The 12,497-nt window shown below is 41.1% G+C and overlaps 1 protein-coding gene across 2 annotated transcripts in view; it reads right to left on the bottom strand.

Moving 5' to 3' along the window:
* LOC111977280 (guanine nucleotide-binding protein G(t) subunit alpha-2) overlaps window positions 1-3,178 on the bottom strand; it is a 21,199-nt gene extending 18,021 nt beyond the window's left edge. For both annotated transcript variants that reach the window (XM_024006669.3, XM_024006670.3), the window contains exon 1: window positions 2,804-3,178. In XM_024006669.3, coding sequence (XP_023862437.1) covers window positions 2,804-2,915 — 112 coding nt within the window. In that variant the 5' untranslated portion in view covers window positions 2,916-3,178. The remainder of the gene's footprint in view (window positions 1-2,803) is intronic.
* Between the last annotated feature and the right edge of the window lie 9,319 nt (window positions 3,179-12,497).

The following is a 12,497-nucleotide window of genomic DNA, read 5'->3' as shown; positions in this document are numbered from 1 at the left end:
CTATCTTGAGAACCTCTATCTGAGAACCCTGCTGATCTGAAACCCTGCTATCTGAGAACCCATCTAACCCTGCTGATCTGAGAACCTGCCTGATCTGAACAACCCATCTTGGAACCCTGCTGATCTGAAGAACCCATCTGAACCCTGCTGATCTGAGAACCCATCTGAACCCTGCCTGATCTGAGATAGAACCCATCTGAACCCTGCTATCTGAGAACCCTTGCTGCATCTGAGAACCCATCTAACCCTGCTATCTAGAACCCATCTGAACCCTGTCGATCTGTGAGAACCTAATGATTACTAAAACTTTACTTTTACTCCGCTACATTCCTAAAGAAAAATAATACTTTTTACTCCATACATTTTCCCTGACACACAAAAGTAGTCTTTGAAATGATTTATACTTTTACTTTTGATACTTAAGTATATATTAGCAATTACATTTACTTTTGATACTTATATATATATTTACAACCAAATACCTTTAGACTTTTACTCAAGTAGTATTTTACTGGGTGACTTTCACTTATACTTGAGTCATTTTCTATTAAGTATCTTTACTTTTACTCAAGTATGACAATTGTACATTTTCCGCCACTGTGTGAAAGTACAGTTTGGATTGGGTCAGCGTGATAGTGTGAAAGGTTAAATGATGTCTGACGCAGAGGACTGGATTCTGAGACTGGACTAAATCAGTTAGATAATAAGCTGGCCTCGTCAGCAAAGTACATGATTGACTTGGACCTAAAGTAGTGATTCTTTCAGCACCTCACTGTGTCCAGACTTTCCCCTGGACTTCTGGGAGGGAGCCATGTACCTCAGGGAAATGTACTTCAAGTACCTCAGGGAGAAATGTACCTCAATGTACCTCAGGGAGAAATGTTACCTCAATGTACCTCAGGGAGAAATTTACCTCAATGTACCTCAGGGAGAAATGTACCTCAGGAGACAATGTACTTCAATGTACCTCAGGAGCAATGTACTTCATGTACTCAGATAAATGTACCTCAATACCTCAGGGGAAATGTACACTCAGAGAAATGTACCTCAGGGAGCAATGTACTTCAATGTACCTCAGGAGCAATGTACTTCAATGTACCTCAGGAGAAATGTACCTCAATGTACCTCAGGAGAAATGTACCTCAATGTACCTTAACGTTCTTAGTCTGTACTTTAACAATTTCCTTATTTTCTAGGTTCAGTCACATATATCTTAAAACATCCTAAGAGAAAGAACATTATGCCTTGATCGGTGTTTGTTTGCTCTTAACTGCAATGTTCAGACAAAGTGTTGCTCTTAACCAGCTGCCCAACCCTCTTCCTGTAGATCTACTGTCCTGTGGGTTTTCAGTCCAACCCTAATTTAACACACCTGATTCTACTAATTAGCTGCTCAACAAGACCTTATTAACTAGCTGAATCAATACACTAAATAGGGAAACCTACAGGACAGTAATCTCAAAAGGTTTTGCAGCCCTGCTCTTAACTGTCAATGTTCAGACAAAGTGAATAATCAATTCACAGACAAAAACAGGACTTAATTGTCAATATTGATTGAAATGGGACCATAAAGAAAGTATCTTATCATTTGATGGACTATAAAACAGTAGAAACATTAAATGTGCAAATTAGTGTTTTTCCAACAGGTGACATCTGGTCAACTCAATTTAATTTAAATAGTTTTAGTGCCTTCAGAGACCAAATGTGTTGTGTTAAATATCATATCATATCCACAACAAATATCCTGTTTATTATTCCATGGTATTTAGTTGAATATATCCTTTCAGTTTCTCTATGAACAGGGAAAAAATATAATGGGTATACTACTATTTAGACCAAAAACATCGTTCTGGTTCAAGTCTCTTATCTCTCTTGCTTGTACTTCAATGTACCTCAGGGAGCAATGTACTTCAATGTACCTCAGGGAGAAATGTACCTCAATGTACCTCAGGGAGAAATGTACCTCAATGTACCTTAACGTTCTTAGTCTGTACTTTAACAATGTTCCTTATTTTCTAGGTTCAGTCACATATATCTTAAAACATCCTAAGAGAAAGAACATTATGCCTTGATCGGTGTTTGTTTGCTCTTAACTGTCAATGTTCAGACAAAGTGTTGCTCTTAACCAGGGCTGCCCAACCCTCTTCCTGTAGATCTACTGTCCTGTGGGTTTTCAGTCCAACCCTAATTTAACACACCTGATTCTACTAATTAGCTGCTCAACAAGACCTTATTAACTAGCTGAATCAGATACACTAAATTAGGGAAACCTACAGGACAGTAGATCTCCAGGAAGAGGGTTTTGGCAGCCCTGCTCTTAACTGTCAATGTTCAGACAAAGTGAATAATCAATTCACAGACAAAAACAGGACTTAATTGTCAATATTTGATTGAAATGGGACCATAAAGAAAGTATCTTATCATTTGATGGACTATATTAAACAGTAGAAACATTAAATGTGCAAATTAGTTGTTTTTCCAACAGGTGACATCTGGTCAACTCAATTTAATTTTAAATAGTTTTAGTGCTATCCAGAGACCAAATGTGTTGTGTTAAATATCATATCATATGCCACAACAAATATCCTGTTTATTATTCCATGGTATTTAGTTGAAATATATCCTTTCAGTTTCTCTATGAACAGGGAAAAAATATAATGGGGGATGTTAACATTTTAGCTATTAGACCAAAAGGACATCGTTCTGGTTTCAAAGTCTCAGACAGGGCTAACTCTTCACAATAACATAATGATTTTCATATCACCTCCCGATACATTCACACCGACGGGTTCAGTTCACCTACCCAGCATCAGTACTTTCACTGCCTTGGACTCGGCCAGCTGCTTCTTCAGCTCCTTGGAGTCTATCCCCTCCTCTCCTTCCATCTCCAGATCCTCAGGCTCGTCCATCGACATCTTGGCGGTTAGTTGTCCCGGAGTGCCTAGTTACACAGAAACAGCCTTTCAGTCACTAAACGATGTGTGATCGACCCAGATAAAGGAACAATCAGTTAGGTAGTTGTTGGCTAAGTAGGCTACTGTTCAAAGGTTGAGTCAGAGTGTCGCTCCTCTGCAGGCTCAGGTGCTAAATGTCACTCGGGTAGTCTCTGTGGTTTAAAGCTCATGTCATAGAACATGGAACCAGAAGCCAAATCCTATTAACACAGCTAATCAGGCCTGGACTGAAGAGACCAAAACACGACCAATTTGGCTCAGCCTACGATTGGTTAGGGATTTGTCTCCTCCTACGGTTGGTTAGGGATTTGGCTCCTCCTACGGTTGGTTAGGGATTTGGCTCCTCCTACGGTTGGTTAGGGATTTGGCTCCTTCCTACGGTTGATTAGGGATTGGCTCCTCCTACGGTTGATTTAGGGATTTGCTCCTCTACTTGGTTAGGATTTGGCTCCTCTACGGTGGTTAGGTATTGGCTCTCCTTACGGTTTGCCGTTAGGATTTGGCTCCTTCCTACGGTTGATTAGGATTTGGCTCCTCCTACGGCTTGGTTAGGGATTTGGCTCCTCCTACGGTTGATTAGGATTTGGCTCCTCCTTACGGTGAGTTAGGATTTGGCTTCCTCCTACGGTGGTTTAGGGATTTGGCTCCTCCTACGGTGGTGATTACGGGATTGGACGCTCCTCCTACGGTTGATTAGGGATTTGGCTCCTCCTACGGTTGTTTAGGGATTTGGCTCCTCCTACGGTTGGTTAGGGATTTGGCTCCTCCTACAGTTGGTTAGGGATTTGGCTCCTCCTACGATTGGTTTGGTCGGCACGATTGTGTGAGAAGGTTATGGGTGTGTGCAGGCTTTTGATCCAGCACTGCTTTAGACTACCTCATCACAACCTTAGATCAGGTTTAACCTACCTCATCACAACCTTAGATCAGGTTTAACCTACCTCATCACAACCTTAGTCCAGGGTTAACCTACCTCATCACAACCTTAGACCGGGGTTAACCTACCTCATCACAACCTTAGACCAGGGTTAACCTACCTTATCACGAGAGTGTGATTCTGACTCACCTCCGCTACACCTTAGACCAGGGTTCAGCTCCCGCCCGTGACAAAGGCAACTACAGGAGTGGAGTTGGTGAACCCTGGCAGAACCCTGGTAGAACCTTGGTCAAACCCTGGCAGAACCCTGGTAGAAACTTGGTAGAACCCTGAATCAGTTCAAGAACCTTGGTAACCTCTCCGGGAGAACACTTGTAACCCCAAAAAGCGGAAGGGAACCCCGATCTAAGGCTACATTTCGCATCTCTCCATCTGGACTCACGTGCTTTCCTGAGATAGTCAGCATCAGATGGACGTCACTGAATCTACCCTAACAGAAACGCGAAGTGACAGCTAGCTAATTTACTCCAGAGCCAAATCCCCAAAAGCTTCCATTGTCAGCTAAACATGGCCTCATCATCTAGTCAATCCAATGAATGTCTCTAAGGCGTGGATGGCTGGACTAGGCCAACCACACACACAGGCGCGCACGGACATACACACACGCAAGCGCACACGGACATACACACACACGCTTACATGCATACGCGCAGATGCGTGCACACACACACACACACACGCATATATATACACACAAGCACAGACACACACACCCACCCCCACCATCATCACTGCTGATCTGTTGAGGAGATTACCCCCACAGAGCCCCTGATCCCCCCAGAGAGGGACAGGCTTAAACCGGGCAGATGGCCCCTTGCCATCTGTGTGGGTGGACTCTGGGCAAATAGGGGAGCAACTGGGTCACCCTGCTCAGCCATGGAACGGCCCCAAAGCTTTGCATGTCGTGAGTTTAATACCAAGCGGGTGGCCCCTGTCTCAGACTCCCCGAGAGTCGATCCCCAAGCGTATTGTACTATTTTCGGGTCCCATTGATTGCCGTGTGTGACTAACTGGTCTCTGAACCCAGGTCATCTGTGCACCACAACACTGCGAGGTTCCCCGATGAGTTAGATTCTAGGCGTTACTCACTACGACAGCATGGTTTGACCACATCACCATGGTTACACATGATCAATTATTTTTTTCTCTTGTTTTAGATCAGCTTCAATATTTCAGATAGATTGTAGCTTCTATCAATGTAATTGTCTGCATCATTTCGAATCCCCCATATATGTGTTTTTTAAATGTAGAGTACGAGTCAAAAGTTTGGACACACCTACTCATTCAAGGGTTACTCTTTATTTTACCTGTTCTTTACATTGTAGAATAACAGTGAAGACATCAACACTATTTAATAACACATATGGAATCATGTAGTAACCAAAAAAGTGTTGAACACAAACAATATATTTTATATTTGAGATTCTACAAAGTAGCAACCCTTTGCCTTGATGACAGCTTTGCACACTCTTGGCATTCTCTCAACCAGCTTCATGAGGAAAGATTTTCCATTGTCCATTGTTGTGACCTAGATGAAGATCGGACCAAATTTTATGACCAATTTATGCATAAATCCAGGTATTTCCAAAGGGTTCACATACTTTTTCATGCCACAGTATATACCTTGCTGTGGTGTTTCACAAAAGTTCTAAACCTTTCTATTCTCATAGTTTCTACAGATTGTAAATTAAAGATACACATTTTTGCTAAGAGTATTATTATATTATTGATCGATTTAACTATGAATTTTCAGCCAGCAGTGTTATTTGCAGAGTTAATTATTCAGCCATTCCTGAACTTGCAACCAAAAACAAGCCAAAAACAAATGATCTAATGATTCTGTCTCTTCGCAGCAAAATCTCCCTTCTTAGATCCATGTAGTATTTGTGTTCATTAATTTGCCATGAAACTTTCACACAAACAGAATTCCTATACCGTGGATATAAGACGGTGTTCTATACCTATCCCACTGTATTCTACTGGCTCTACCTGAAGCCTGCATGGGCAACAGGGGAAAAACCTGCCAACTGCCCAAAAGCTTTGCATGTCAACAGTTTAACTTCAATACCACGCGTGTAGCTCTGTCTCAGACTGAGATAAAGGAATGAGAGTCCCTCACACGGAATATTGCTGTGCCACAGGGGGTTCATTCACCCAAATAGATGGAAATAGACTCCCAGCAGAGCCAATCCTATTGCCCCCCTGCACGTTTTTGAGTCCCGTTAGTTCACGCAACTATTTGTTAGAGCCAGTACCATGTGTGACTGACTGGTATTTGAACCCAACCTCGCCTGCTTAGTCACTGGCTGCTACCTCAAACCAATTTGTTAATTTGTTAACTAATTATAGGTTATTATTGTAAGACACGTGTATGTCAGGGGTTTATTGCCTATATTTGAAGCATAGGGCTTTTGAGGTGGGCCGTAGACCAGTTCAGGTAAATACGCATTTAAAAAAAAAAAAAAATGGGCGAATAATGGCTGCCTCTAGGAGAAAAAAATGTCTCAGCGTATTAGAAATTCCCGGGCCCATTTCTGTTCTCAGTCCCTCCCTGGTAGAACTGTCTGCTCTATTTGTCTCTTTCTCTCTCATCTCTCTCTCCTCTCCCTCTCTCCATACCTCTATACCTACCAATCCATATAGGGTCATAGTCTCAATTCAAAGGGATCAGGGATACATTATCTTCATTCACTTTGAATTGACACTATGAAACTGTGGTGAGTGATAGTATGGTGGTTTGAGATTCAACAGATGGTATTTAGTAACCAGAGGAGGGTTCTGTAGATAAGTCTCATCCTTTATTTATACCTGTAGTCAATGAGCTTAGCCACAGAGTTGGATAGAGGGAGCACATGGCCCAAAGCCTGTTTCAGCATGGGTAGCACCGCCTGAGGGCTTTTTCACCAAAGATGGTTTAGTATTGAAGATGCCTAAAACGCTGCAGGTCGATGTAGGCGATGTCATGGTGACTTTAGTTAGCTAAGTTCATGCGCAGAAACATAATTGGATCTGAAAAGGTTTTTGTCATGCCCGAACTGCGCATTCCGTCAAATCAAAAGGCATTTCTACGTTATAAAGTTGTGAGAATGAAAACATGACAGTTTGTCACTTTCACGAGGTCGGAGTAATAACATGTTCAACTACTTAAGACATTGGTTCGAATCTAGGTTGTGCCTTTTTAGAAATCGAGAAAATTAACAACTTAGGAAGAATTGTTCACTTCTCCCATTGACTTGCCAAACCCCGGTCTGTCTCTCTTGGTATTAGCCTGCTAGCCAAATCTAATTTTATTGGTCGCATACACGTTTAGCAGATGTTATTGCGGGGGTGTAGCGAAATGCTTCCTTACATTAAAATGGTGGAATCCCTCAATGGCATGTAGGGCCAGTTACAGGGTTTATCTAGTCTGTCTCTATGGTATTAGCCTGCTAGCATGTTGGGCCAGTTAGCGGGTTTATCTAGTCTGTCTCTATGGTATTAGCCTGCTAGCATGTAGGGCCAGTTAGATTGTTTACTCCAGGCCCTAACCAATACAGCTATACCATAGATAAGTGGTTTAGCCTATAAGAGAGCTTATATAGGGATACTCACAGTGATGACGTAGAGTAAGCCACTACTCACAGTAATCCCTAAAATACTAAAGCAACTACGCACGCAACCTTACAAATTGTTTTGAATACCATACTTATCGTTAAGTTTGTACTTCCTCTTGGGTTGGTTTAAAGAAGCAGACAGTGAAACAAATTCTACTTTTGAGGACAACCGGAAGACAGTCTTGGAGACGCATTCCATTTGAGGACTGGATAAATGGAAATCACATTCCATTTGAATAATGCACATTAGAAACTATCCAATCACCATAGTGATTTGACACAACTGTTGATACAATGTTTAAAAAGTTGATAAAAAAAAAAAAAATACAAAAATAAAAATGGGAATACACTATTTACATAATATTCAGAACCAATTTCAGTGTTGTTGTTTTAAAACAGACTGGAATTAAAATAGATTTGACCCCAATCTAGGCTGCCATCAACATCACTTTATGGACACATTGGAAGTGAACAGTATACAAAATGTAGCTACAGGAAATGGAGGAAAGGTAAGTGATACAAATAGTTTACCACACAGGGCCATTTAATATCTACTGTACGGTATTAGTCTCTCCTGCCATTTTTGTTGTTTGTTTACCTTTATTTTAGTAGGCAAGTCATTTAAGAACCAATTCTTACTTACAATGACGGCCTACACCGGCCAAACTCTAACCAGGACCACGCTTGGCCAATTGTGCGTCGCCCTATGGGACTCCCGATCGCGGCTGGTTGTATTACACCCCGGGATTGAACCAGGGTCTGTAGTGATGCCTCTAGCACTGTGCCTTAGACCGCTGCGCCACTTGGGAGCCCAAATGTTTTAAATGGTACAATGGGATGAATGAACAGATTGGGAGAGATGAACGGGCTTATCTCAGGACAAGGATGACACTATTCTCCATCAGCTTTAGAAAAGGATTTTCCATCTTGGCGCCAATGCCAGGTGACGTCCTTCAGTGGAAGTGAAAGTGTGTTAACTCTCTATTATTGGCTATTATATATTTTTGACCAATCGTGCCCTTAGCATTGATGTTTTGATCTGCACTAGTCTCTTTTTCTAAGAGCAGTGAAGTACAGACACAGTATACAGAGCAGTACCAGACCAGCCTATAGAAACTAGGGCCTGGACTTGTGTATTTATAAACAGGTTGACGTTTATTGGGATGAATCTTGCCCTGGAGGCAGAACTGAGAGATTTGCGCTGGATGGGCCAGCTTAACGACTGATGATTGGTTGAAAGAAATTGATAATAAGAAGATTGTGAGAGCTGTACTTTTTAGATTTCAGTGCAGCCTTTAATATTATTGACCATGAACCTGATTTTCAACGTCAGCCACATCCTGGATTCAGAGCTATCTATCTAATAGAACACATAGGTTTTTCTTTAATGGAAGCTTCTATAATCGTCAGTAACCAAATCTAGTGAAATTGCTGCAACCCTAACCAAAGAGTTGCAGTCCGTTTTAAAATTGGTGACCAGTAATATCCTTTTCATACACAGAAGAAAAAAAATCCCACAAATTTCCCGTGCCTGCATTTGTATACCAGCTTTTCCATATATCTGAAAGGGGTAGGGGTAAAAATAAAACATGGAAAAATTAAAAAAAACACTACAAAGGCCTGCATTTTCACAGACTCCGTAACCAAAATACAGGTAACGGACCTGTGTGATTGGTTCTCTGCTTCTCCGCAGGTAAATTCATTAACACTTCCGTTGTTTAACACCTCCCTAATTTGAACTGGAAACAGCATCCATGGTTTAACCACACCCCCAACTCCCTGCCTCTCCCAATTGTCCAGTTACCCACTGATATGTATAAAAGGGACATACCTGCAAGGAAGTGATAAAAAAAGGGGCTGTTTGAAAGGGGGTCATGAAAAACATTGCCTTGTATTTTTTACAGGTAACATACCACATCTTCTGTCTGAAATGGGTTTAATAGTCAACTTATATACACACACACTTACCCCACCAGACATGCCACCAGGGGTCTTTTCACAGCCCCCAGGTCCAGAACAAAATCAAGGAAAGTTACAGTATTATAAAGAGCCATGATTGCATGGAACTCCCTTCCATCTAATATAGTGCAAGTGAAGAGCAAACCTTGCTTCAACATAACAAATAAAGCAACACCTCACGGAACAACGCCTCTATCCCATGTGACTTACTTTTTGTGTGTATGTACTGACATGTACAGTACCAGTCAAAAGTTTGGACACATGTACTCATTCAAGGGTTTTTCTTTATTTTTTACTAGCTTCTACATCGTAGAATAATAGTGAAGACATCAAAACTATGAAATAACACATGGAATCATGCATTAACCAAAAAAAAGTGTTAAACAAGATTCTTCAAAGTAGCCATCCTTTGCCTTGATGACAGCTTTGCACACTCTTGGCATTCTCTCAACCAGCTTCACCTGGAATGCTTTTCCAACCGTCTTGTAGGAGTTCCCACATATGCTGAGCACTTGTTGGCTGCTTGTCCTTCACTCTGCGGTCCAACTCATCCCAAACCATCTCAATTGGGTTGAGGTCGGGTGATTGTGGAGGCCAGGTCATCTGATGCAGCACTCCATCCCTCTCCTTCTTGGTCAAATAGCCCTTACACAGCCTCGAGGTGTGTAGGGTCATTGTCCTGTTGAAAAACAAATGATAGTCCCACTAAGCTCGAACCAGAATTCTAAATAAATCACAGACAGTGTCACCAGCAAAGCACCCCCACACCATCACACCTCCTCCTCCATGCTTCATGGTGGGAACCACACATGCGGAGATCATCCGTTCACCTACTCTGCATCTCAAAATAACACGGCGGTTGGAACCAAAAATCTCAAATTTGGATTCATCACACCAAAGGACAGATTTCCACCGGTCTAATGTCCATTGCTCATGTTTCTTGGCCCAAGCAAATCTCTTCTTCTTATTGGTGTCCTTTAGTAGTGGTTTCTTTGCAGCAATTAAGCCATGAAGGCCTGATTCATGCACTCAGTTGATGTTGAGATGTGTCTGTTACTTGAACCCTGAAGAATTTATTTGGGCTGCAATGTGAGGTGCAGTTAACTCTAATGAACTTATCCTCTGCAGCAGAGGTAACTCTGGGTCTTCCTTTCCTGTGGCGGTCTTCATGAGAACCAGTTTCATCATAGCGTTTGATGGTTTTTGCGGCTGCACTTGAAGAAACTTGAAAAGTTCCCTGAATTTTTCCAGATTGACTGACCTTCATGTCTTAAAGTAATGATGGACTGTCATTTCTCTTTGCTTATTTGAGCTGTTCTTGCCATAATATGGACTTGGTCTTTCACCAAATCTTCTGTATACCACCCCTACCTTGTCACAACACAACTGATTGGCTCAAACACATTAAGAAGGGAAGAAATAACACAAATGAACTTTTAACAAGGCACACCTGTTAATTGAAATGCATTCCAGGTGACTACCTCATGAAGCTGGTTGAGAGAATGCCAAGAGTGTGCAAAGCTGTCAACAAGGCAAAGGGTGGCTACTTTGAAGAATCTCAAATATAGAATATATATTTTGATTCGTTTAACACTTCTTTTGGCTACTACATGATTCCATATGTGTCATTTCCTAGTTTTGATGTCTTCAATATTATTCTACAATGTAGAAAATAGTGAAAATAAAGTAAAACCCTGGAATGAGTAGGTGTGTCCAAACTTTTGACTGCTACTGTTTGTGGTACTGATAGATGCACACACACACTACATGTTATTTTTTTTTAAGTATATAAATTGTAAGTATTTTATCTGTAATGTATTTTTCGTTATGTTTCAGACCCCAGTAAGACTAGCAGCCCCTATTGGCGTTGGCTATTTGGGATCCTAATAAAAATGACATTCTAAAAATAAAATAAAAGCTGCGATGTCAAAATTGGGTATATTGTTCAAAAAAAGATCTATGCTTTTCGGTCTTAATTTACGATTTGTTGACCTTGTGGCTGTGCCAACTAGCGACAACTCTGTAGAGCTACCTCCAGATTCATGACAGTAAATGCCAACCTGCTATTTATAGACATTTTTCACCGCTGATACCTAGTCATCTCCACAAGAGGGAGATAACATACGCTCCCTTTAAAACATTTTTTTATTTAACCTTTATTTAACCAGGTAGGCCAGTTGAGAACAAGTTCTCATTTACAACTGCGACCTGGCCAACTCAGTCCTTGACTGAGTGACGTAGGAGGCATTCTAATAACACTTGACATTACACTTGCCCAATATCCCATAATGCTTAGCAATACCTCACACTTTTGTGTATGTTTTTGTATCTATATATACATTTTCTTTTTGAGGTATCAATCACATTAACAGATGGTGCTTTGCACGCACGGTTTACCCTCCTAGACGGCGAAGACATTTTTCTTCCAGTCAACCTATTTTTATAGTATGTCACATAAAAGGTCAATTAAAGGTCAAATAGGACCCTATGACTTTTGAGCTCTGGTCCTCTGGTCAAAGATAATGCACTACACGTACGTGTGTGTGTGTGTGTGTGTGTGTGTGTGTGTGTGTGTGTGTGTGCGGCCATCTGTCAATTATAATTTTTCTTTTGTTGGAGATTTCCACCAGCATAATGCCAGAGACTCTACTATCCACTGGTTAAATTGCAGGGTTTATCTTGGTAAGAACACCTCGGTGCTGTTGAGTGGAACAAACTACCACAGCAACTCTAAGCCAAACCATAATGTCATTTCAAAACAATGTCAAAAGCTGGCAAATGATTAAACAGTAGAACCATTGTTCATGTCTATATCTCTGTAATGTGTCTGTATCTATGTAACTCTGTCTATCTATGTAATGTAACTGTATCTATGTAACTATGTAACTGTGTCTGTATCTATGTAACTGTATCTATGTAACTGGAAACTGTCTCTATGAACTGTCTCTGTCTCCATGTAACTGTATCTATGTAACTGTAACTGTATCTATGTAACTGTATCTATGTAACTGTATCTATGTAACTGTATTGTATCTATGTAACTGTATCTATGTA

Source organism: Salvelinus sp. IW2-2015, linkage group LG17 (assembly GCF_002910315.2).
Source record: "Salvelinus sp. IW2-2015 linkage group LG17, ASM291031v2, whole genome shotgun sequence".
NCBI lineage: Eukaryota > Metazoa > Chordata > Actinopteri > Salmoniformes > Salmonidae > Salvelinus > Salvelinus sp. IW2-2015.
The sequence above is the reverse complement of the archived record's forward strand: the minus strand, read 5'-3'. Positions and strand labels throughout refer to the sequence as shown.